Genomic DNA, 27436 nt, shown 5'->3' with positions numbered 1-27436 from the left:
CAAATATTGGAAGCGCATTCAAAAAGCAGGCGGCTGTTTACTGGCAAGCTGTTTGTGTGAGCAACTTACTGCCTGTGCTGTGTGTCTGTCAGCTACTACTCAGTTCAGGCATTTTCTGTAGTGTAGACATATATTACCACATTTTTAAAAAGACAACAGTTGTCTTCTACTTTCTCAGTTTTATTTTTGTTTTGAAATTTAGAGTGATAAAGTATTGAGAAAAACACTGCTGTAGCTCCTTTTTATATGGCTTTTTTCCAGTGCATATGCAATATGTGACAAACATTTTAGTTTTTGTCTAGCCATAGGTGATGTACTTTTCACTTTTTTGATGAATATATATATATATGCACACAATTTGTTTTAAAAAATAAGTTGTTTTTTTTCTTTTTCCTTGTATAGAGGATCATGGTAGACCATAGACTTAATACCCCCAGGTTTTTTACAGGCAGTTTCAATTACAATTTTTTAACAGAAAGCTTTGAAGTGAGACACACTTTATTTCATTGATCGAGCATACTGTACTTCAGAAAGCATAGTTTCTCAACCTGTATTATGTGTACTATACATATATAAAAGTGGCACTTTTCCATAAATTGCTCCTGGGTACCTACTGTACAGCAGAGTTGCAGGGAATGGAGTGTCTTTTCTGTTACCTAGCTAAATAAAACTCTTTAAAGTAGGAAATCTATATTCTTTGAATTATGGAAACATGAAATTTAAAGGACCATTAAAGCACAGTGGTAAGGTCAGCATCACTTGTTTTCCTCCACCTCACCTGTATTAATTAGTGAATGAATTGAAGAATTAATGAAATGAGAACATTTATTTGATTTTTGTTTATTTGCTATGCTAGCATGATTATAGACAGAGATACAGAATTGGTTCTTTCTATTAGATGTTACTTACATCATCTCACCAGACATACTTACTTTGGTGATTAGAAATCTACAGGTAACACCCAGTTAAGGCAAAAAAGGCACAATGATGTAATGTTTTGACCATGACTTAAACTTTGAGTTTCATATGTAGTTTTTAAATGAAAGCAAGCACATAATTTCATTTGGCTTACATTTCATTTTGGAAGAGTAGGAAATTAATTACATCATAGGAAATGAATTGCATCATAGAAGTCCTGCAGCATTTGCTCCGATAGCCCGTGTTTTTTGTTGTTTTTTTTTTTTTTTTGTGAATAATTGAATTCAGGCTTACTAAATGGCACAATTGTATAACATTCTAACAATGTGCTTGTAGATGTTTACTAATAAGTTTGCTTTTCTGTGCTGCAGAATTCCTTTCTTTGTTTCTTTTCATATGGAAAAGGAAGGTTTAACATTTGAGAATGTTGAGATTTTAATTTTCTTTTCATGTTTGCTAAACTAGTACTAATGCATCAGAAAAAGCACCTTGTCCCCTCTTTTATTCCTTGAATCCTTTATGCAAATTCTGCATTGTTTTCTTCACTTTTCTTTCTCCTGTGGTCTTCCACCTTTTGCTCTTCTACCTAAAACTTGTGTAAGTTTGCAGGCAGCCGATGGTTATTCCGCTGGTGGTGGCTAGTGAGCATGCAACTTCTCCTCTTGCTCCTTTTGGCCCTGTTTCAAATTCAGTCCTAGGTTGGGCTGTGTCACTGCTTGACCTCTCTGTTTTATCTGGCCATTGAAACTCTCTCATTTGTCTCTGCCATAAATACTTCCCCTCTCTCCTTCAGTTCCTCTGGTTTTTCCCTTTCAGGATGCGTTTCTACTGCTGAATGTGTAGCACACATGACTTATAGGTAAGACACTTTGGAAGCTGCCTGTAGGATTGGCATGGAGACAGTGATACATACCTCATTTCTTTCCTGTTCTGTCCTCACTTGGCCGCAGGGAAGTGTTGTATTTTGGAGCGTAAGAAGTGGCTCTGCTGCTGATGCTGTAGAGGTTTTCTCATTAGCAGTAGAATATTGCTCAAATATGGGAATTACTGTGCATATTATTTAACCCATGATCTATTAGGGTCAATGAGTAATGATGGCAGGAGTGACATGACTGGGCAGAACAGGCTTGTGTTGTGACTTAAATACACACAGTAAGAATCTTTACTAACTCAACTATGCTTAGTTTCTTTTAATGCTTTTGTTTCTTCAAAAACATAAACCAAATTATAAGCTATGCTTTGTATTTGTAGGAATTTCCTCATTTGTGGTAGCTTTGTACATTCTTGTATCTTCTGTGATTTTCTTCCTGTTTCTGCTTTGTAAGGGATTGGAGTTTCTGAGATGGCAAATCTCAAGTCAGATAGCTCAGCAGGCTACAAAGTTGAGAAAACAGTCCCTGAAGCTTAGGTCTGGGGATAGCAACTAGTTAGAGGTCTGCACTAGGGTTACTGTCTCTCTAGTCTCTCCATCAGCTTGTACCAGTACTTTAACACCTACTTTTCAAATTCCTACATTAAAGGTTTTTCTAATCTGCTATCTGATCTGGGAAGAATTGGGGTGAATAATTGGTGGGGTTTGCTTTTCAGCATCAGATTGGGAAACTAAATACTTCTGAAATTTTCAGGTTTAGGTAGCAACTGCCAAAGCTTTGATCAGGGCTGTATACTTCAGTTACATTGGTCAGATATGTGTATGTGACACCAGTAATCTTGTTCTCTTTCAAAAATAAGTCATCAAAGTCTGTCTTCCCATGCATAAGGTCTTTCATTTCTTGAAACTCACTGAAAAAATGAACTCTCTGACAAAATCTCTCTGAAATTCAAAACCCTTTAAAAATTCCTAAAATTTTAAGAAAAATTAATTTAAACCCCTTCTGTGTCCTAAGCAGATTAATTTGAGAAAGAGCAATGCTTATTGAAAACAAGGGATAAATGTAATGATTAGACATGCTGGTTTTTGTTCAAAGAGATTTAATTCCTGCCTTAATCAGCTTTCTCAAGGCAGCCTTAAAATGAGGCCTGAACAATAGCTGTAGTGTAAACAAGTCTTTAAAATTGCTCTTTACCTACTCCATGGGTACCAAAGAGCCTTTTCTGCATTGCGTAGATATGTGCTTAGAAAATTTTAAAAACTACTTTTATTCCTATAGTGAACTGCAATAATCTTGAAAGAGCCCATTGTAGTCTGCAGGGTTAATAAATATTTACACACATTCTTGGCTATTAGTGATTTATTATTGTTAAACTAAGATTATATGTGAGCATGCAGGGCAGGAGTTGAAAGTAAGTCAAAAGCAAGGCAAAGGAATGAGTGAGGAGGAGGTGAGCGATGGCTCACGGTCTCTTCAAATAGCTGACTAGACCAGTGTTTTGCAGGAAGTTTTTGAAGCTTGGCCAGTTGGTCCTGCACTCTGATAGAAAGTCTAGATAACACTTTGTATAGGAAATTCTGGTTTGTAAAATTGCGTTTTACCTATGTTGATTTTCATGTTAAGGAAAACTTGAGAGGCATCATTGCTGTGGTTTGGTAGCAGAGCTGCTATCTGCCTCTGAAGGTGAGACTTGTTTTCTGAGCAAGCTGAGTGTGCTGCAGTGAAACAGAGGGATGAGTCCCAAGGGATTATGGTGGTGAAATGGCACTAGAATTGCATCCTTGGCTGGGCTATGTTTAATAGAGAATATCAGAACGTAAATCTCATTTTTTAAATGCTCTTTTGTTTAGAGACATTTTTACATATGCTTTAAGTGGAATACCAGTATTTTCCCATGTCATTTTCAGATTTTGGCAAGGGAGGAGGCAAGTAACTGAAAGCAAGAGATCCTTGCTGATGTGAAGTTTTTGGGCTAAGGAATTCTTTTCAAGCAGTAATTGAGTAGTTGTATGACTGGCATACATGTACACAGTACATTAAAAGCCATGCCAGCATAGCTGGGCATCTATTATTTTTTGTGAATTATTAATGATCTCTTTGGGTTAAGATGGTGCATAGATACTCTAGCCTAACCATGTCAGGTGTCTGTGGTGTAAGAAAAAGCCAGTCATGGCTGCAGGAAGCTCCAGGCCTAATGGTGGGAGGCAGCTGAGCTGCAAGGGGGTGGGAGCAGGGGACAGCTGCTCACGGTGCATTACCAGTGCTACTGAGGGACCAGCCACAGCTGAATTACTGTCCATGCTCCCAGCCATGGCATGCCCGGGGTACTGAAACCATAGTGCAGGTTTCAGTGGTGAACTGTTCTCAGGAATAAAGAGGACAATGCAAAGATGTGAAATAGAAAATTGCATCGTTGGCAGAGGAGTAATAAGGCATTGTCATTGATGGCCCTGTGTTGTATCTGGCATAACATACAGGCAGCACGTGAGATGCTCAGAACCTGGAAAGTGTGTTTGCTGTTCAAAGAGCACTCTCACTAGTCTTCAATAGACTGGAACAAGGAAAATGCTTGTCTTAATGATTTGAGTTTAATTACCTAACTAAAATAAGTCCTTTATCACAGGTTTCCAGCTATTATATTGGACTAAAGGTATCTTGTAATGTCATATGTGATCAGCGCAGGCTTTTGTTTCAGCCTGTTTCAGTCACTGGATGTTCACATGGGGCTAGACCATTTTTAAACGAGTGGAAGACTTTACAGTCTGGGTAGTGGTATCACTTGACACAAGCATGACAAAAGCTTAAAGATGAGTTAAGTAGTGTAATGTGCATGTGTCCCATGTAACTTCTCTGTCCTTTGATCAGCTTCTACTTTCTTCTTTCCTAGGGGAGATCTTTTATATTTTGTTTTGGTGGAGATTAAAAAAAAAAAAGCCTCAATTGAAAAAAAAACAACAAACAAAAACCAACAACCTATGCTGCAGGGGGTAAATAAAAGAAAAATAATTTTGTGCTCTTAGATTGGGAGACTGTGAGATCTGTGATGGCTCTCAGCTTATACAGGAATTCATTTTCAGCTTGACATCTAAGAAGGAGCGATACGTAACACATGTTAGTCATAGCGCATACTAGCAGGTGCTTAAGTATTCTGCTGTAGAAGGTCATTTAAGAATGGGAAAAGAACAGAAGACAGTAGAACTGCAGGCAGAACTGCTACATTTTACATTTCAAATATTCATGCACTCCCCATCATAATTTTGTTTTCATTTGATTTTAATTAAATCTTTAAAGATCCTTTCCAACCCTAACCATGGATTCATTCTGTGCCACACATTACCTCTTCTGGCTGAAAATACCAAGTCTGCCTAAAGCTGATTCTCTTTAGGAGATTTTTGGAAAATGCAATATGTATTTCTGTGAGTGACCTTAAGGTAAAGTTTATTGGTGATCTAAAGTGCTTACATGGGATATATTTTGCAACATCTATAAAGATCACTGAGGTTTGGCTACATTGAAAAGTGGGTCTGTCCCATGCTCTCAATGGCCCTCTGTCTGAAGCTGAAAAATTGCACAGAAGAGAAGGGCATGTGGCTTGAGAGCATAAAGGAGACACGGGACAGATCATGGCAGTGCGGATGCCAGTTCTTAAAAGGAAATTGGGAAGAGGTTCATACTGTCAGTCAGAAACTTGTAGGGTCAGGAATAGAGGTTTGGACTGGGACCTAGAGATGAGTACGAGGAGTCAGAGGTGACACTGGAGGGGAGGTAGACAAAGCCAGTAGCCTGCACTGCTGAGGGAATGTTGCTGAGCAGAATCTGGGATAAGAAGACTTGGAACACCAGGCAAGGAGATTTTGTCAAGACCTATTCTGCCTTGATGGGCTTCATGTTTTGATACAATGATAAATTGCTTATTATTTTAGCTCTCGTGCTGTTTGTTCTTGTTTATTTTCTGGCTTTTACATTTCCAGAACTAAACAAGTTTGCTTTGGAAAATGAACTTAGGAAAAAATTGTGTTGGGCAGTGTGTAATGCAAAAAAAGGAGGAAGATGTGTGTGGGTGCATAGGAAGCCTACGGGTCTAACGAATGAGCTATTCTGAAGGGAAAACAACCCAAGTAAGCTGGTTTTCTAATGGCTTTCTTAATCCAGGCCTGTATTGTGACACTTAATAAATTATTTTTATAATTTTAAACCTTTTGTTTCGGTTACTGTTTTCTACTGTTGAGGTGTGCTGAAAGCCAACGAGCTGTGGCAGGGTTGTTTGTACTGGCTCTGCTTAGGCATTACAAAGGAAGAGACCTTATGAAATGTCCCAGATCTCATGGAGCACATCAGCTGGAGTGTGGGGCTGGGGCACGGCTGAAGGAAGGACCCAGGCTCTGCTGTGCCAAGAGGAGGGAGTGGGGTGCAGGGGACAGCCTGTGGGATGGGAATGGAGGGAAGAATAGTGAAGCTTAAGCATGAAAATACTGGAGACCAATGACAAATGCTCATGTTTTATGTGATTAGTGGTTTTATGCTCTGTATCTAATTTTTCAGGGTCTCCCAAAACCAAGTAGGACAGCATTTTACCTTCGTGCTCACCGACATTGAAAGTAAGCAAAGGTTTGGATTTTGCCGTTTGACATCAGGAGGCAAGGTCTGCCTCTGTATTCTAAGGTAAGTCGGAGTAAGAAAAATTGAATCAAAGAGTGAACATAAGACAAGTAGAAATAAAAATTTCCTTCTGCAAGTCCTCTGATAATGTGTTATACTCCTCTGCCAGGATGTAATTTTTCTATAACAGCGTTAGCAGTGATTTCACATGAAAAGTGGTCTGAAGCCCCATATGATGATACTCTTGTGTGAGGCTTAATAGTTTTATTTAAATAACATGAAATCTCTGCTTAAAAGCAGAGAACAATACACAGCAGCTTTAGAGGATTTTAATATTATATGGTTATTTTTACTTTCTAATGAGATCTTTGACAAGTATCCAGTCAATTTAATAATAAAGTGCACTAGTCTGTATTCTTCTCCTTGGAAATATGATTTTTGGGTGTCTCTTCTGTATTCTTTGGACAGCCTATATCTAATATAAGAAACACCACAGTCAGCTAATTCTTAATAAAGAGCATGCTGCTTTGTTGCAGAAGATATCTTGATAATGGAAAAATTGACCCTAGTGAAATACTTTGTGTCTTTCTCTGATTTTCTTTTTTATACCATAAGATAATTGTTATAGTAATGAAAAAAACCCAATTGTTTAGCTGTCCTAAGACCTTTTAATGAAATTAATTAAAAGGCAGAGTGCTTTAACTAAAAGGCAAGTTGGCCACTTCAGTTAAGAGCCTAGCAGCCTGCAATTCCCACAGAGGCAATGGAAACATCCAGTTGAGCAGCACATGAGAAGAACAAGACTGAAGTATAATTGCCTTCAAAATGAGAATCCCCAAACAAAAGGTGAAAGAGGAGCCATGTACTTTCAAAGAGCTAAACCCACTGGCAGCAGTGGAGCAGCTTGGAGGGAGAACCAGTATGTTTGTGTGGGTTTTTGGCAAGTAATTTAAAAGTATTTGCTGTAATAATTGCAAAAAATAATATTTACTGTCATATAATGAAAAGGCCAAAAAATGTTGTATTCTGGAAATGAATTCACTTTATGTGATCCTGAAAATACTTCTTTGATGATACTTCAGAAATATTTAATTCTTAGGATTTTGGAGTGTATAATACTTAATCCTCTTCTCTGTGGTAACTTTTGTTGATGTATCTCGTTAAGGCCTAGAGAGAGAATGAATGTGTGAGCTTTTGAGCTCTTTCTCTTTTCTTCCCTCATCAAGCTAGAAACAAAATATTTGTACTCCTAAAGTTGGCTGGCTGGCTTCTAATGCTGTGATAACAACTGTTTAATCAGTTATGCACACTCAAGCACACACATTTAAATACTGTATGGGGTGATGCAAAGCAATGGATGCAAATTCTGGGCTGGTGTAAGCCTGAGTATTTCTTCTAACATTTCCCCACAGACATAAATCAGCTAAAGATTAGTCAACAGTCTGCTAGGTGGTAGAAATGACTAGGAAAATAGAAATGGCAAGCTATAATGTTTCACTGAACCATAATCAAAACATTGCCTTTATGATATATACACAATAGTCACAGACTTTTATGTAAACACACAAGTGTAGGTGTACATAAGTCCTGTGTCTGACCATGGATCCACATATGTACATGCATGTGTATCACTTCAAACAGGAAGAATATATTAAGACTGCTGGCTGAGGCTTTAATGAAGGCGACTATAGACAATCAAATACAGAAAAACTAAGTGAAATGGTCATAAATACCTAAAATCTAAGTAAGAATCTCTGAAAAGGAGTGCAGGAACAAGCCAGTCAAAGTGATGAGAAGGAAATACTTTAGAAATTTGTGTGGGCTGCAGAGCGAACATTTCTTGTGAATGTCTTATTTGGATGGTACCAGGCATGAGGTAACTTATATTAGGGCAGCTAAAGAGCTTGGATTGGAACTGCCCAACAGACTTCTTAACTGAAAACTGAAGAAAGGACTGGTGGTCCTCAGGTTTTACACCAACAACCTAAATCTGCTTCTAAGAGTCAAGTCTTGTACTTTATGGGACTTTTCTCTAAAATACGCTCTTAATCTGAAATACTCATTAAAGCAAATGATCTCTGAATTTGCAGCCACATGGTCTTGCTTCAAACTGGATTGTTTGAAGCAGAATATACACTTGTACATAGAAAATTCCTCTAAGTTTTATGGTTTTTTTTAACATTTTATATACACAGGTTTATGAATTGTGTAAGCAGAATTTTCTCCCAAATCAGGTGGTTTGTTCAAATCCTCTGTGTTTATACAGTGAAATAAAAATCCCTCAAGGTAGCTATCCCAGGCATTTTTGTTTGAAGAACTTAGTTGTGATACAGAATTGTCTAAAATGATCCCACAGAGCTTTATTGCAGTTGCCAAATTCAAAGTGTTAGCAAGTGCAAAACCATAGTAAGATGAGAAAATAAATCTTGAATTATTCTCCAGAATATTTTGTGCGATTCCTTTGCAAGTTTTGTGAGGGTTTTTTGTGTGGTTGTTTCTTTTTGTTTTGTTTTCTTTAAACTGCACAGCTGCTTGGAGAAGCTCTGTGTGAATCCTGCTGTGTCACATCCTCCATCTCCACAAACCATTCAGCTATTGCAGCCCCGTAAGAATGAGGGGTACCACAATGTAGTGTACCTTGGTGTGCTATTTTACTATACTAGATCTTCTCATTTTACTTTCTATGTTTTAATTTAAACAATAATTTTGCTAGTTGAGATTTGAAGTGGCACAGTAGAAACGTCAGTGTTCACTCTTGAAAAATACAAGAAGACTTAATTCTTCTGAGTGTTGTTTCTAAATATCACTGATGTTTGCAGCAGGAATAATACTTCCCATTTTTTACATTAAATTGTTTTTGAATTACCTGAATGGTTTCAGTACAAAGTGCAAATAATTTTACTGAAATTTCTTCTGTGAAAAATCTTGAAACCTGGTAGTAGTTATGGTTATAGTAGTGGTTATGTATCCTTATGTATCCAGAGGAACACAGAATGCATCATTAAAATGCTTAGTCTTACATTTCATTAATTTTATGACTGTAAAATTGTCACCTACATTTCCAAATGAAATGCTTTAATAAGGAAGACAGGTTTATGTGTTAAGCCTTTGTAGTTCTTCAGTTCAGACCACGTTTGGAGCTTTCGAGCTCTTCCTTTAGGCAAATCCCTTAGAAGCAGAATGTTTCAATTTTACACATTTTGTGTCAATTTTCCAGACAGAAAAGTAGCCCCTAGACATTAGGCATTTAGCTACGGAAAGGCAGTTTCCTTAGTTTTATTTGATTACTAGAAGTTAGATTCCTGCTGATAGTTCAAGACTGTTAGTGGTTACCTGACTATTTGACAGAAAACATTTCCTCTCCTTTATTTAACCTTTGACTCATGACTGTAAAAGTTTTATCAGAGCTGTAGTAGAAGCACCAGTGAGGTGGAAGTCTACTTATGGCAAGAAGGGTTATGCCTGATTTTGAATAAAAGTCTGGGCTCCTGCCTTGTGCCTCATTTGGATTAAAAGAAAATGCTAAGGACGTTTTTAATTAGCCATGAAATATTTGGGGCTCTTGCTTTTGTGACAGGCAGTAGCTGTACTTTTAAATAAAGACCACTGTATTCTTAACCAGGGAATACATATCTGTTAAAACAATATTGCATATGTCTTGATGTTTTTCTTTATTATGGGAGAAGCGTTTTGTGGCAACTTAAGTGAAATTCTTGAATGTTGTTGGAGGTTGCTACATTTGTTTTGTATGTTTGTTTCTGAAACAGTTACTGATTATAAGGTGAAGAATGCAAAGCCAGTGTGTACAATTAAAAAAAAAAATAAACAACGCTTTTGTAATTTAAGACCTGAAATTATTTTTATTTGAAGTTTAGGCTTCTAAATACATTAAAATTGAAACTTAAACCCCTGTTTTTCCTCTGTTTTATCTACTGTGAAGGGGCTTCATTGATAATATTTTGATATTTTTTGGTAAGAAAGCTAATTAATTAAGCACTGCTCTGCTCAAATAATTTTATGGATACACTTGTGATGGTCAGATCTTTCTTTTAATGGACTTCAATTTTGACTTTATCTGTTGTTAAGGTACATATTACTGTGACAGTTCTGAGTTAAGAGTAATATATTACAGGTCTCTTCTGCTAAATTCAACTATTTCAAAACTGTTCCTTGCATACAGTGCAGTTCTGACTTGAAAAGAATTGTTACCCAACCTAACATATGTGAGTGGACATTTGAGGTGCTGGATGAATTTTCTGTACATAGGCAGAAACACTACAAACACTACATAATTTTGTAGCCTTTGCTAACATGACAAGCTAAGAAGATTCTGTTAACTGTAATGCTTCTGGTTTTAGTTATCTCACACACAAGTGCCACATCCAGTGCTCTATCTAATACAATTTACTGGATAAAGTTGTAAAGCCTGTATCATGGCAGTGTTCATCGATGAATAAATCTATGTACTATAATAGACCAAATAAATTAATAGCTTTATTAACAAATGTGCTTGCAAAATCAGAAATGTGATACATGAGCCTTGAGAATGTTACAAAAAAAAAAAAAAAAAGAGAGGCTCGTATTTGGTCATTAAATTGAGAATCTAAAATGCCACCTGATAGCTGTATTTATTATGGACAAACACAACCTTTGTGCCTAATTTTGACTGTGTGTTGAATATGTGCACACACAAATGAAGTCTTTATTGTTTAAGAAAATAAAAACTGTAATAATTCCTTATTATACAGAATTAATAGCAATTAACAAATACATAAAAAAAATATAAAAGGAAGGTTTTTCTTGTTTTCTGGTAGATCTTTATAATAATTTGTTGCACTAAGAACAGTATAATTAAAAATATTGACAAAAACTTTTGCAATTAGACTGTGCTTTTTAAGAACTGAAGATTATGTGGAAGTAAAACAAAGAACAGATCTCAGTGGCCTTTGGTTTCATGCCACATATGTAACGGAGTACTTATTTTGATTTCTTTAATTTTTCAGGTTTAAGAGGCATGTTTAAATCATATTAACCTTGTGTCTGTGGTTATGAGGCTTAAAGCAATTATTTTTCCACTCGTTCAGCTTGGAAAAGAAACTGGCATTTTTAAACTATGTTCAATTACTCAGGTTTTATAATGTTTTTCTTTGTGGTTTTGTTACATGAAGACATGGAAATGTATCATCAACCTGATTTTGCTAAGGGCAGAAACTCGCCTATGAGGACTCTGGTCAGCATGCCTTGCTGTAGAAAAGAAAAAAAAATCTCTCTTGGCTATCTGCTAGGGTTCATTAATTTCCAATAATGAATTTGACCTTTTTATGCATAGACATAAAAGTTGCATTTACATTTTCTTTTCACTGTAAAAGGGGAGTTAAGATCATAGATAGAAGAAAGAAATATGGTCAATATTTTATTGAAGCAGGAGCATTCATTTTTATAGAATGCTGTTAATAAAATGTGCATTAAGGAAAAAGAAAGATCAAGTAAGATTTTAGAGTAGTCTGCTGCAAAATATACTGGGGTGATGTACACTGCTAATGCAGAGCTGATAGCAAAAGAATGGAAAGCTTTTAGATCATCTAATCCATTTGTGTGTCCCGTGTTATAAAAATACTTTGCAATTTATATCTAACCTCATGCCTTGACTTGGACAAAGTGCTAGAAGAGTGTTTCAGTCCCTGCTGGAACTCTAGACTAGTAGAACTGTTCAGTAGCCCTGTTGTGGGTACTCTCAATGCTGTAGTGAACAATTTTGTTTGCCTACCTACACTGTCTTTCCATGACATGTAAAACCAGCTTAACATGATTTCAGATGATAATAAAACAGGAGTCCTGGATGGAAGAAAACTCAAAGATCAGATGTTTTAGGTGCTGTTATGATGGGGGGTTTTACAAGGGCAAGCAGCATTCTTACTTGTAAGCAGTGAGTGGCCTTACACAGGTGCAGTGAAGTAAATTTTATGATTATATAAGAATATATTGAAAAACAAATGTAATAATATCACACCTTAGCTACTGTCAACAATACCAATCATTAAAAATGTCTGTTATTATTAAGAGGTTGGTGTAGCTTTGATTAATAGCCAATACAGTGTATGGTAAAGTGTGATAAAGACATTAATGCAGTGGCTCTAAAAGAAATCATTGCCTCTGTGCCAGAATAAATTCATGATTTATTTTTTTTTTATAAGAATGAGCAGCTAAGCATTTATGAGTAGCAAAATAAGGTTGCTAGAAAATGCATAATTTTAACTACATTCAGATTATTGCTTTCCTCTTTTTCTGCCCTAAGAATTAGGATCTATTTCTAAAGCCTTGCCAGCTGTGTGCTGGGAACAGAGGTGTTACAAAGAAAACACAACCCTTCACTGGACTTCCTGTACAAAAGTAGACTTGGCTTCTCTACCAGCCAGGTTTTCCACTAACTGATTTCCTTCTCCTATGAGGGAAAACATTTAGTTTCTGCATTTTGGGCTTTTTCAGTTGCACTTAGCAAGTTTCCAGAAATACATAAATTTGAAAATTTAAGGTCTGTCCACAAGACATGCTAGAGCTTTTAAGAAATGCATTGAAAGTGTGTCTGTGGATTTACACTGCCCCAAACAACAAAGTGTGTAGTATTGTTATACATGGGTATGAAAGTAGTAAAAACATTTCAGGCTTTATTTCCTTCCCAGCCCTTCTAATCTCATACAACTAATATTAACTGTACTATTGCCATTTTAGTAGTGTTCTTTGTGATAAAAATCTAACAGACATGAGAATGATGTAATTTGTAAATAAGGAGTAATTTATGCTGGTACTGTTTAGTTTACCAGACTTACTACATCTGTATCATAGGCTTACATAGTGATTGTGAAAAGATCTGAAGCATGTGGTGACTAATGATGTCACTGTTAAAGGTAACTGTTCTGTAAATAGGTGACAAAAATGGAACTAATGCCACTGTGTTGGAACTTCTTTTCTCATGCTCTTCAGATCTGTCTTATTTATCTTGGATTCTGTTTAACTCACTGGGAGTGTTGCACACATATGGGATGCAGACTTGTGTTAAAAATCTATTAAATATTCATATAGCAATGTGCTGTGTGTTTACAATATTGGTGGATGCTCTCTTATTTTTAGAAGTTAATTCTATCTATACAAGTTACTTTATAGTATTTGTATTGCATAGCATTGCACCACATGTCAATTATGGGATGCCTGATCTGCCCAGGTAAAATTGTTGGTTTTTCTCCAGGGAAGCAGCAGTTCTGGCAGTCTACCAGGTACAACTAGATACAGAATTTCAAAATTGTAAATAACATAACTACTGAAAGCTGTAACAATTAAAGATAATGGGATTGTAATTCGGCAATGTTTAAAATGGTTTTTGTTGCCTTTAAAGTAGTGAAAAGTGAAAGCATTATGAGTTAATCTACACTTAATGAAAGTAGGTGTCCAGCATAAAGAAACATAGCTTTCCTACTATCACTGTTGTATCGTTACATTTGTGGCAAAAAAGTTTTATATGCATTTTATTTATATATTGAAATATTATAAAAAATGTGCAATTCTGAGTAATTGTAGGAGTATTTTATAAACACTGGAAAAAATACATGGATATTTTATTAAAATGCTTTTTCCCCTCCTGCTTTAGTTACCTACCATGGTTTGAGGTCTACTACAAGCTCCTAAATACCCTGGCAGATTATTTGGCTAAAGAACAGGTAATGTTAGATGTAATACTTTTTTGAGTAAAATATTTTTCTTGAAATAATAATCACCGTTTGAAGCTCTATAAAGTGATTCCTTACTGTTTACAATTTTAGTAGAATTTAGAAGCAAGTTTTTACATTCATTTCATATTAAAATTCTAAGAATCTGAACATACAGCTGCCACTGTCACTTGGATCTCACATTAATCTTAAAAAGCTGCTGAGAATTTACCTTTATAAAGTGTCAGTCTTAGCATAAATAAGTCCTGGGTGAAGTGTGAGCAAAGTGTCACATCGCTGGAGATCTGCATGACGTACTGATTGTAAACTGTAGAACTCTGGAACTATCTGATTATCAGTTGCAAACACTTTTTTTCTTAACTTGCATAAAATATGATGTACTGTTTCACCCTTCGCATTAACTAAAAACTACCTCTTGTAATTCTGTCATTTCAACCAGCAAGACAAAATTACTTGCAACATTTGGTGAAGAATCATGATAGTTTAGTTTGCATATGCATGAGCAATTGGACGTATTCTGGGATTATGCAGGAAGGGAAATACTGGCATCTGTCTATCTGTCATTAAAGCTATACCTTTCTGCTTTAACTATATTAGTGTACTAGGTTGCAATTAAAAAAAAAAAAAAAAAAGGCATCAATAGTCAGCCATATGACGTAGACTGGAAAAGCTGACATTTCAATAATATATGAACTATAGAATAAGTAATTATTGTGCAGTACAGTAAATGGCCTGTAGAGGTTGGTAATAATTTATGTAAAATGAAAAAGCAGTAGGAAGGTTTTGGGTTAGCTGTGTTTAAATAAAGGTAAGTGTGGGATGCAATTAGATCTTAGAAATGGTATAATGAGACTTTTTGCCCTGATCTCACTGTAATAGTAATTATTTTCTTTTTTTAAAGTTGTATTTGACAGAAATGGTAGGGATTGTCTTCTCCTCCATTTCTTGATCACTGGTTCTGGCATTGCAGCTATTACTGGAACCAGTTTAAGTTGCTGACTTAAAAGTTTGTTGTCCTATATGCTGAGAAAACTGTTTTGATGGGTCAGAAAGTTTCAGCAGTGTACACAAATATTTTGTAGTGTTGCCTAGTGCCTCATCTGTGGTTGAGGGGGCTGTTGGAGGACATTACTTCCTCCTGGCCCTGACACTGTTAATCTGACCATGAGCTAGACCTAAAGTCTTGTTTACTAGTATGAGATTAGTAACATCATCATGCTTGCAGGGAGACACAGAAGTAAAATCAAACAATGTTTAAAAGCTGTCCCTAGCCTGTCACTGATATTTTTGGTTTTACTTTGACAACAAAAATAATTTCATCTCCATGAGCAAAACCCCTAAATTGAATGAAAACCCTAAACCAAACAAAACTCCAACCACATCTCTTTCCCAAGTAAAAGTCTCTCTTAGAGATCGTGGCAGGGAATCCTAGTTAAACCTGGTAGGTGCATGTATTTTTAGTAAACCTTATTAACTGTTTTATGTGCTCTGATAAATCATTAAAAAATATATGATATAGCTGTGTAGCAGCTGCACAGTTAGTGAGACTTTGAATAGACAAATATAACTAACAGTTTCAGGAATATGATGTCCAAGATGCACAGAGAAGGTATACATGTTAACATCATTTTCAATTGCAAATAATGTGATTAATTTAAGGAGTATATGGGGAAATATGTAGGAGATTGAGTTAACTTGCAGATATAATAATTTCCTGAGATACAAAACTGGCCTGAATTTTATACTTAATATTTAAATACTTCCCTGCAAATTGCAATTGTCTTTCTCATGAAATACACATATCTTTGTCAGTATAAAGTTTTGATGTGTAGTAAATGATAATTGGTCAGTTTTTATGCAATAATTAAGAACCTTTTAAAAATATTCCCTATAGGAAAATGACTCAAATGATTTGTTAAAGTCATTGTATAGCCATCCTGTGCCAAAGGCGAATGCTTTAGTCAGTTTAAGTGTGGTAAGTATTCTCTTTTTGACTCCTACTCCTATTACTGACTGTAAAATAAGGTTGACCCAAAACAAAAAAAATACCCTTCATAAAGAGTAAACTTACGTTGCTTTCCATCATTAACTGGCTTGGATAACCTCTTTTTTTTTTTTTTTTTTTTTTCCTTCCTCTGTGCAGAATAGCATTTCTCTGTCTCCTATTTTCTCTTAATGTCATAGCCATAAAAAAGCAGAGATTTGAATTTTGCTCTATGGATGAGAAAGTAAACTGCAGTGGGATCTGGCAGTGCTAGAACTACTTTTTTTTTCTGCTTCCAGCTGTTTTATGTAGATAATTTTGGTTTCTCCTGCTGTGAAGCAGGAGACACTAACTCTGTTTTATTGCCTCTTATGTCACAGTGGGTAGACTTGCAGGACTGGACAAAAACCTGTGTGAGCTGGCTTCTTTCCCATCTTCCTATCCCTTCTCCCTAGTTTTGCTTAATCATGGAACAATGCTGTTGGAAAGATGGCAGAATTACATGAAACTTTCAGCACATCTAGGTGAAAGATCGTGTCCATGCCTACCTTGCCTTTGTGCTCTTTTTGTGATGTGGGGGTCGACAGTGATAGCATGGCAGGGCGATGTTGCCACTGAGACATCAAAAAATAAGCCTGTCACCGTTACTGTTCCTGACGTTTTTAACAGAAGTAGAATATGGATGCATGTTTAAAAACATCTGTAGAGCCTGCATGAAATGTAAAGCTGATTCAGAGCCTCTGCTGTCTCCAAGACACTGTTTATGGTCACAGCATCTGTACAATTACTGCCCACATAAGTAACTGTACAAATAGCCATTTCTCAATTGAATTATTACAGTTTGCAGGACACTGGAAGAAGTGATCTTGTAAAAACTTCCTTTATGTACATAATAAGCAATCATTAGGTTATTTTATCTTGACCTTATTTGTGTCATTTCCTGGTTCTTTAAACTCCTTTACTTTAGAAGTGACTCTAATACTTTACTTAAAGTAAGCACAGGCTCTAGAAAGTGTCTGGCCCTACTATGAAGGCATACAGAAATGGAGAGTCTACCATTTCCATTCCAGTAGCTGCTGGCTTAACATAATGCTGCATTTGCTTTTATTTGTCACTCTTCTAATTCCTTGTTATGCTTTTTTCACCAGGCTATAGCAGCCTAATATTTCCTCCTTGAGTAGTGCTAATCCAGTGTCTTTGGAAATCCTTCCAGTCTTGTGTGTTGTTTTTCACCTGAACAATGTGCTAGGTTTTGAGGCTGCAGTTGGAATTGTTTCTTTTGCTAAGTTATTCCTTTCTGTTGCCATTGTAGTATTTTCAAATGATTTTTCAATTCATAGTACCTTTACCAAGAATACTGTATATCAAAGAATAATTTGCCATCATTAATTACAGTATCATAAATTGAATTTGGCAACACTAAGATGCTTTAAAAAGTCATTTAAAAATCCTGCTGTGTTTCAGAGGGATCTAGAGATGTTTTAAAAATAATTTTCCTTGCACTGTATGTAAAGTGTTACTGCCAGTCAGTATCAGCATTGCAGTTCATCTTACACAGAACCTGCCTGCCTCAGAACCAATGTTGTGATGAACCTGGAAATGGATGTGGTGAATACAGCTGACAACACTGGAATAAGAAATGGCTTGGAATAAAGTTGCTGCTTGCTGGTTTTATTTCAGTATTATCTGATTTATGAATTTTTTTTCTTCAATTGTGTCTTGTTCCCAGTAGCTTGTTACATCAAAGAGTTTTGTAATCTTTTTAGCTGAATGGTGATTTACTAATTGCAGACCTCTTGCCAAGTGCTTGCCTGCAAGTACAGCCCAGTAAACACTGTGGGTTCAGACGAGGCTGAGCAGGAAGGAATAGGTTAGCCTGAATCAGAATGCTTGTTGGATTTACAGGCATCTTTGGTTTTGTAGTGCTCAGTGCTGCAGTGAGCAGAGAAATGTTTATGGCCGGTTCCAACTCTAACCTTGTGTGCCTAGTCTTTTATATTGATGTTCCTTTCTTGCTCCTTCTATATTGTAGATAAGGTAGACTGGAACTGTCAGTAGTAATAGAGTAACAAAGAAGTTACAATCTGAAAAATAATTGACATTGTGAGGTGGCTTTTCACTGTGCTCGAGTGAGTCTAATTCAAATTTTATGATGCAGACTTAATGAGATCTCTCCCCCCATTTACTCAGGTATGCTGCAGGATAAGGCTCATAGACACCAAAGCAGAGTTTAGATGACAGACCACAGTGGTACTTAGGATCGCTTCTATATAATAGTCCATAAATTATGGTCAGTATCTGGACACATGGGATTTCCAAGAAATCCTTGGTCAGGAGGACACCAAAATGCCTTGATCCAGTAAAGGACCGAGTTCTACTCTCACCTGTCTGTCCCAGTAACAAATATTCTGCAGCTGATATTTATGAGGGATGATCACTCATTCTATGAAACTTGAGCTTAAATATAATTTGGGTCACTTTTATTTAACCCGCAGAGGATTTTTTTTTCCCCTTTTTTTTTTTTTTTTTGTTGGAAGAGCTAGCTAATTCAAGTCTGAATTTAAATGGGGGAGGACACAAAGAAAAAAAAAGTATATTCACCTAGTATTTTAAACACAGACTATTACAAGCATTTAGAGTCACCTTTAGACTTTTTATTAGAAAACTAAAAAGTCAATTGTTCAATCTTTCTCTCATCTTGCATAAGAACCAAGAGATGATTTTTGCAAGTGAGCAAGTTTTGAAAAAACAGCCTTGTCTTGTATCGGTGAGTGTAAAAGGCACTAACTACCTAAAGTCTATTGTAATTAAAGAAATAATTACTTGCTAGAGGATATCTCTTTTGATTTCAGGCTTATTTATACCTGTCCTTTGGGAAATTCTGCTGCTGTCTTTAGCCTGAAAGAGCAATCTAATAGTAATGTATCTATTCTGTTTAAATCAATCTAACTTCAGAGGTGTGTGTGTGCATATAATTATTCTTTTGTAAAAACTGCAACCAAAATCAAACCCTTAAATTAGTGAACAAAACTTGTGTTTTCTAGTGTCCCTTTTTAGAGAAAACTTTATACAGGACAGCAACAATTAATTTAGTATCTCTTCCAAGGTCGTACATCTTCCTAAGGGAGTTTGCAAAGATGTACAAGGACTCTGTACCACATTATTTTTGCTGCTTTATGACTTTTAATGACTGCAGTAATGGGTTCCTGCTTCTCATAGTTCTAACTTACTTTTCTGTTTAATGAGTGAAATATTATTACTTTGTTAATTATAAATAATTACTTCTCTAAGTTATTAACTTAATTACTCAGAAATCTTTTGATAAATATTCTGTGACCTTATTACATACAATAAATCATTTTCTGTCCTCACTATACTTCTGAAGAATGTAGACATTCCATTCATCTGAATATTTTCCTGTTCTTGACGAGATACAAAAATCTTGCCTTTTTTCTGTGTTGATGCAAAACAATAACCTGGGATATTGATTGTGTAAGTGCTATGATATTTATGGGATGACTTTTAAAGCCATTTTTTTTCTTAAATTTTTAACTATTGCCAAATGACTTAATTTGTGGGAAGATTTTTCTCTTAAATGTATCAAGCTTATTAAATAAGTCTCCTACACAGAGTTAATAGCATTAATAATTTTTTTTTGCTTGAACAAAAGCCACATTTAATATATTTTAGATTTTATGTTTTGGTATATCTTTTTTGAAGTTTGTTTTGAAAAAAAACTGTCTTTGTGCTGTTAAATATAATTTTAAAATATACTGTAAGACAAAGTCTGCAAAAAATGTTAGAATTTAATGGAAAATCAAATAAAAGCTAAAAAAATCAATAGTTATCACATTGACTTAGTATGCACATAAGGTATTTTGTCCTTCCTGATTTCGACTATCTAAAAATTCCTTAAAGTTACTTAGCTAAATCCATGTTTGATAACTATTAAAAGCACCAGATTAATGTGAGTAATTTAAATTACATCTGCTTTTAGTTTAATCTGTTTTATATTTATATCCTAAGATGCATAAAATTGCTAATGTATTTCATAAATGTCTACGGAATCTCAAGCTGCCAGACCTTGCATTTCTGTCAGCACTTATTTGATTCAAATATATTTGGAAAGAGAAGAGAACCTACATCAAGTAATAATATTTCTATTCTAATTAATTTCCTCATGTGAATTATTTTTCCTTTTTCATTCTTAATTTACATTTATTCTTTAAACTTTTTAAATTGCAATTTCTAAATCAATGCTTACGTTAATCAATGCTACTCTCAGGCTTGTGACAACATTTTAAGGCTGGCTTAATTTCAGTGTTATTTCAAAACTGCAGCCCATTGTTTGTTCCCTTGGTTTGAGTGCTGTGCTGAACCAGAGCTTGTCATTTCATGTCGTGATCTGCTTAATTTTTTGTCTAGTAGTGCTAAGAATGCTATCGGGAAAATGGCTATTTGCTTAAACAAAGATGGGGTTGGAAATCGTAAATGCTAGATTTTTTAAAAACAGAAATTTTGGGTACTGTCTTCATAAATAACTAATTATTTTTCCCATTGATTAGCACTCATATTTCATTACTCCTGATATAACTGGATTGCCAACAATCCCTGAAAGCGTGAGTATGCAGTTTTTTTAAAAAATATTTAGGATAAGTATCACCCTCATTCTGTGGGTAGGGCTGAACTCTGCTTTTATCAATAGATGTTGGTTGTTTGGGTTGTTTTTTTTTTTCCCAAGGCCTCTCTTTAGAACATTATTGATGTCTATTATTACAACCTCTAACTAGTAGTTACTGTTGCATTATCATTAACCAGTTTTAAAGCATTAACATGGCATTTTTGACCACTGTTATATCATGATTACTTTGCTTGTTTACATTCATTTAGAATATTTATGTCAAATATATTCTACTTCTGCACCTTGTGTCATTTGACCTTTCCTTCAAGCACTGCATTGCTGTGTTCCAAATGCAGCTATTAAGATACAGTTACCTTTTGTGTAATAAGGCGTTGTTTCAGGCTTTCTGAAAATGTGCTGTACCTCTTTACTTTTGGAGATAACCATTCAAAAGTGGTGGGGGTTGTTTGTGTGTTTGTTTTTTAGTAGACATTTAGTAGACATTGCACTTAGTAGATGCTAAGTCCTTGGTGGTTCTATGGGCAGAATGCAAATGTGAAATCTCGGATCACGTTCTGTAGGATGTGTTTAGCTGGATAATATCTAAGGAAAGAGCTTCAAAACTTTCTGAATTCCACTCTTGTGTTGAAATCTGGAATTGAACATGGAAGTATAGATGAGCGTTTTTACACTGTCAAGTCATAGCTCCCTTATGAAGGTTGAGCTGTTGGGGGGCTCACCACAGTACACAGGCAGCACCTCAGAACTCATTGCTGGTAGATGTTGTGGTGTCTCTGTGGGAAGCATGGCCACAGGGTGCTGGTGGGCCCTGAGGCCTTGTGCTGGCGAGGGGCAGAGGGGCAGGCGTCCCGAGCCGCTCCCAGCTGAGGGGAGCCGGGCCCCGCGGCCTCCTGGGGCAGCGGCTGCTGGGCTGCAGGCTGGGGCGGGCGAGGGGAGGGAGCCAGGGAATCCTAGCCTGGAATGGAACGGGAGAGGAGGCCCTCAGGTACAGCTGTGGTGGTGGGAAGGAGTCCATGCCAGGGGGCTGGAGGGGATGGTGTGACCCTTGCTGCATCCCAGACAGCTAGAGAAAGTTGCTGGGTAGAGGAGTAAAAGAGAGGGCCCTTGTTGCGAGGCCTCTTTTGTCAGGACGGGGCTTAGTTTTAAAATATTTATTTTCATCTGTTTCACCATACAGGTTGAATTCCTGTATTTTAAAATATTTTCATGTCCTAGCTTATTATTTGGGGTTCTAATAAAGCACAACTTTGGAGGTTAGGAGGTGTGTTATGTGTTCAACCTGAAGTGTGGGGAAACTTCACTCTGAGGCCTCTGGAAGATCTTGCAATGGTACCACTCTGGATTTATTCTTCTGATTCTGTGGAAAAAAAAATAATTCAAGGTGCCTTTCTGTAATTATCTTTTATTCCCATTTATAGAAGTTTTATCCTTCTAGTATGAATGAAAATAGAGAGATACTAATCAAGGGACAGAATATGCAGGGGTTGAAGAGATGAGGTGTAAATATAGTAACTTAGCAATACAATTAATCTTATTCTTTGTTGTAAGAATCACTTATTTTGGTGACAGAAACTTTCTGGATGTAATGCAGAATAAATTATGACTGTATCCCCAAGATATATTGGTCTGTAGTAAATTGCAAGCTCTCTTTACCACAGCTTTTGCCACACAGAATCCATGTACCATAATCAACTACAGTGTTAGTGTCTGAGGTAAATTGGACTCCAATTCTTATGGTGCATCGACCTCTCACACGTTAAAAGTAGCATTTGAAAGACCAGAGCTCCTTTTTAAAAGGAGTGTTTGTAGTCATAGAACTCTTGGTTTCCTCTCTTCCAGAATTTTATACTGCACAGACTAGGAATAACTGTATACTCTGTGTCTTCAAATTAGTAATTTATTTCTGAATGTACATGAAACTTGATCATCCATTACATCTTCATCTGTTTTTTCAGTTATCTTTTGCAATATATCCAAAAAGGAGGTCAACCTTCTGGCCATCATCTGGGCTTTAATTAAAATTAGCTTTTCATATAGTAGAGTCTGTAAGGAGTTAAGGCAGCAGACAGTGCTGCTGCCCCACCTCACACTCCCTGATGGTGAAGGGCCATGAGCTGGAGGTGCTGATGCCACCATCATGTCACAGCAGTCGAGGGGGACTGAAGCCTTCACTGCTTATCTTGCCCTGGCTGTTTATTCAGGGGTGCATTACCTTGCTGCTACGTGTTGGCCACATCCAGTATAGATTGTCAGTTCCATGGTTCAGGTTTAGGTCCTTGGGCTGGGGCACAGAGCTGATAGACCTCCTGCATTAATGTTTGGTAATATGTTGTTCCTGAGGAGAGATGAGAAAGAGATCTGGTTGCCGATATGATAATGAATGTGTGAAATTAATTGTTTTTTTGTATTCTGGAGGTCTATTAGTGTATTTTCATATGTATTTACAAAAATTTGCTCATTTCCTATGCTTTTTTGCTGGTAGCTGTTTTAGCTTATTCAGAACTCGTCTGTCTCTGGCACTGTGCCGATCCTCCCACTGCCCCAGGCTTTTTCTCTTTTCTCCCCCTCTGTTGTGTTGTCTGAACTTATAAGTAAGACATACTGGTGACTTTGCTTTTCATTAAACCCCGCAGTGGGGATGGCAGTGGGTTTCTTGGGGGCGAAAAGAGTAGCTGTAGGAAGGCCCCACTACCTTTGACTAGTACTGCTGACCGTTTGATGTCCTGGTGCATACAGCTCAAGCCAAAGCTTGGTGGTTTTCAACAAGCTGTTTTGCTGTACTTAAAGTAGAATAAAATGTCTTGACTTTGGGAGAGCCTGGCAAACGGTTTTGTTATTGTAGCTATGACGGAACAGTTATTGCAATGGTGGAAGGTCTGTTCCTGAGTTGGAAGTGATGGTTATCTTAATAGCATCTGATGCTACTAATATTCATATTTTTTCAAAATTTTTTTAAAAAAGGGCAAATCTAAATTCACAAGGATTATTAAATGAGCAAAATATTAATAACTTACACCAATGTTAGTTTTTCATTGGCTTTAAAACTCAGTTGATTATTCTTAAAGCATACACAAAGCTTTAATGCAGAGTTATTACTTTCATAGTTTTGGGTTGTTTTTTTCCCACCTAGTAATTGGACAAAGATTTTTGTAAGTAATGTATAAAATATGCATGTAGCTACTAATGTTGCTATATTGTTAACATTTTATTTATTTAAACAGAGAAACCTCACTGAATATTTTGTTGCTGTGGATGTGAACAACATGCTGCAACTTTATGCCAGTATGTTGCATGAGAGACGAATCATTATTACCTCTAGCAAACTAAGCACTGTAAGTACTTCACACATCTCCTTTTAAGTAGAATATATTGAACGTTTCACAAAATGACCTGCAGACCTTTGTGGTTTTAGATATGTTCCATGTGTACTTATAAGACAATATCTACATACTTTTCTGATATATGGTTTTAGTCTGGCTCTTGAAGTACAAAAGTCTGATTTATATAAGACCTACTCAGATACATTAAGTCAGGTTAATTATTTTTCTTATCAGGAGATGAGAGTTCTTTAACTCTCCCGAGTTCATTTCTGTGCCTTCTAACCTGAAAAGAATTCTTAAGGGCTATTATAAGATCTTTATTATTCACTTGTGGCTTATTCCATTGGAGCTACTTGAAAGAAATCAAGGGTCCATAATAATAGCTATCCTAACCTGGTAATAGGTAGATTCCTCTTTGATAGAGGGGTTTGGGAGTGCATACTGTAATAGCTCTGATTTGGAGCAGCTCTTCAGACTGATAATAATGTACAACTCAAAATAGCTTTTTTTTTTTTTTTTAATTAAAGATTTTAGGCTACTGCCCACATGAAAATGTTTGGTTTTCTGCCTCCTCCCTTTGGTTTTCTGCCCCCTGCACTGCTCCCCCCGGCTTCTGCCTGGTTAGCCTGCTTAATAAAAGGAAGTTGTGTCTAATTTTGAAAGTATACCTAAATATTCAGATTTTATGTTGTTTCTCTCCTCACGGAATCTAAGAGTTTTTTAAATATCCTATATTTTGAAAATATTCCCAAGATTAATTTTGCATTAGTACCAGACCGTCACTTTATAACCAACTTTGATCATTGAGTGTATTTGTTACGCAGAATTTTTATCCTGTTATGCAGTCATTAAAAAGTACCTTTTTTTTTTTTTAACAGTATTGAGTAAAACATTTTATTGAGTATGCTTTCTGTGGTGGACAATCAGCTCTGTGCTCTTCAACACTGCCAATTGTACTACCAAATAAATAGTTATTTCCAACCCATAGGTAAAAGATTGGATATAGTACTAAAAATTAGTATTTTCATCAACTTGCAGCTGCTGATTTCCAATACAAATGTATGCATGTAAGGAGTGAGACTTTTTGGATTATAAATAGTGGATAAAACCCTTTTGCATTCTTTGAGTTGAAAGTAAATTGAAGCTAGAGAAGATCCAGATTTGCCGTAAGAGGCTGATAGGTTTTACAGTTCTAGGTGGTATTAGCAGTTATATTAGCTGCCTAATTATTATTATTTTAAAACACCACAGTTTTGGATCCCTGAAACTGCAGTCACTGTTGCAGTTGGGGAAATGCACAAGGACAGTGCATTGGAAGTGGTTTACAGAATACAGAGCTAAGTCAGTCCACAGTGACTGGGGAGCAAAGGAAACATGGAATTGTAAAAGGAAAGGCCACAAAGATGATTAAAAACCAGAGAAATAAGAAGTGAATGTATTTAAGCAACCTTCAAATTACTAATCTGTGATATATTTTTTAAACCAAAAAGATTTTACTTATTTTAGGAAAACTCCTTATTCTATCACACGCACCCCCAAAATGACTAGGGGAAGAACTGGGCTTTTAAGAGCGCCCAAATGAGTGAAGAGTCTTTGAAAGAAAAGCCCCTTTCAAAGAACCTGGCTTAATAGAAGTTAACATGATGTAGCAAAACCATGGAATCAAATTGCTATATTAAAGTTTTTTTTCAAAAAATACCCTATATAAATAGCTCAGCTCCAGTGATGCTCCAGTCAAACCTCTTTTACTGCTCCAGTAAAGAGGTGACAGGAGTCATGATGGCAGCTCTGTGCTTGTGAAAGACTCATTCTGCATGTGGGCACGTGTCCATCAGCTTAACACAATTGAGAATGATACTCATAGACTAGATTTTGATCCACTTAAGACTTGTTTTTGTTAGGCTGAACTTCTCAGCTGATCTCTCTTGCTATGATATGGCAAGAGAAGAGGAGGTATCAAAATTGCACTGTGCTGATCTGGACCACCTGGTTACTGTGTTCATATTCCAAGGTTTTGGAAGTCATTACACAACAACAGCTGTAATGTGCTGGTTGTGAGAAACTTTAACTTTGTTCCAAAGTGAGCTGTCTGCTCCATACCTTTTGATGAATTAATAGTCATCTTGATAGTGTCCTCACTTGAAAATAATGTATATCCCTTCCCTGGACAAGGATAGGGCGCAATAGTGGATAACTGTAGTGGCGTTTGGACTTCCTGAAGAATGTCCCCAAGCTGTGAATGTTATTTTTCTGGTTATTTTTTCAGTCTGCTAGCATTACATAAGTCATAGCTGTATGAAATTACTGCCACATCATGTTGGATCCATTTTTGATACAGGACTACGTTAATTTTCACTTGTACTTGTGAGTTCTGATAAAACAGAAAAATCAGGAACTCCAGTGAGAGCTGCTACCTGCTCATCTCTTTTATAACCAGAACAGGATTGATGTGAGCCCTTCTTTACAGAGCAATATAGTTCAAGAAGTATATAGAACACTTCTGAGTATCTCCTGTAAGAATTCAATTGAATTGGAAAAAATGATTAAATGTGTTTTTTGGATAAGATATTTTTTCTTTAAAATGTTGGGTTGCCTAGTATAATACAAATAAGAAAGTGGAGTGTATTTGGACATCAGCATTTGATAACTTTGTGCTCTTTTACTGTTGTGAGCAAACAAAGCAGACTGGTACTTTGTGTTTTAAAGGTTGTGTATTAATATTCCTAAATTACTGCTTGCTGCTTGAAAAGAGTGTGTTCAAAAATAGTGCTATCAAGTGCAACTTTCTGTTAAGGGAGTTGTGCCTTATCTTTGGGGTTAACTGAATATCAAGTGTTTATGTCAGTTCATGAAGACTGGGTTGTGATGTCACCGTGTTATCAGCTCTGTTTCGGTTCACTATCTCAGGGCACTGACTGATAACAAAAGGCATAATTCAAGGCCTTGCTCACTTTCTCCTCACCCTTCTTCTAGGGAGTCAGGAATGGAAAACTACACTTAAGTACAGGAATGCTTTGTCTAGCATTTCTGCCCTCTAAATGTCATTATACTCAAGTAAGAGATTAGTCCTGTTAGGGGAAAAATGGAGGAAAATGGTGCTATATTTTAAATGGTTTACTTTGGACAAAAAAAAGAGAAACAGAAAAGAAGGTTGTCTATTTTAGGCTGTTGAGTACAATTTCTTAATATTTTTTTAAAAAAGGAAGAAAAAAGATAAGTACCATTTTATCCTGAGGCTGTGTTTCAGTTGTCGGCTCGTATTTTATTTCAGCCAAGCAGGCTTTGCTTTATATGCATCTTTGGATTTTTGCAATTGTTTTGTGTTCTTTACATCTTTCTTTAAATTGATTTTCTTTGGGTTTGCCTCGTTTAAAAATTCC

At 36.2% G+C, this 27436-nt stretch overlaps 1 protein-coding gene across 2 annotated transcripts in view; it reads left to right on the top strand.

The window, feature by feature from the left end:
* Positions 1-27436, top strand: part of DENND1B (DENN domain containing 1B) — a 151368-nt gene that overhangs the window by 52795 nt on the left and 71137 nt on the right. Inside the window, exons 5-10 of one of the 2 annotated variants that reach the window (XM_051625305.1) lie at positions 6333-6452; positions 14032-14101; positions 16005-16085; positions 18802-18861; positions 20660-20713; positions 23958-24068. In XM_051625305.1, coding sequence (XP_051481265.1) covers positions 6333-6452; positions 14032-14101; positions 16005-16085; positions 18802-18861; positions 20660-20713; positions 23958-24068 — 496 coding nt within the window. The remainder of the gene's footprint in view (positions 1-6332; positions 6453-14031; positions 14102-16004; positions 16086-18801; positions 18862-20659; positions 20714-23957; positions 24069-27436) is intronic. The other variant, XM_051625306.1, reaches the window with a different exon arrangement.

Source organism: Apus apus, chromosome 7, assembly GCF_020740795.1.
Source record: "Apus apus isolate bApuApu2 chromosome 7, bApuApu2.pri.cur, whole genome shotgun sequence".
NCBI classification, from domain to species: domain Eukaryota; kingdom Metazoa; phylum Chordata; class Aves; order Apodiformes; family Apodidae; genus Apus; species Apus apus.
Note: the sequence above shows the minus strand (reverse complement) of the source record. Positions and strands in the feature narration are given on the sequence as shown.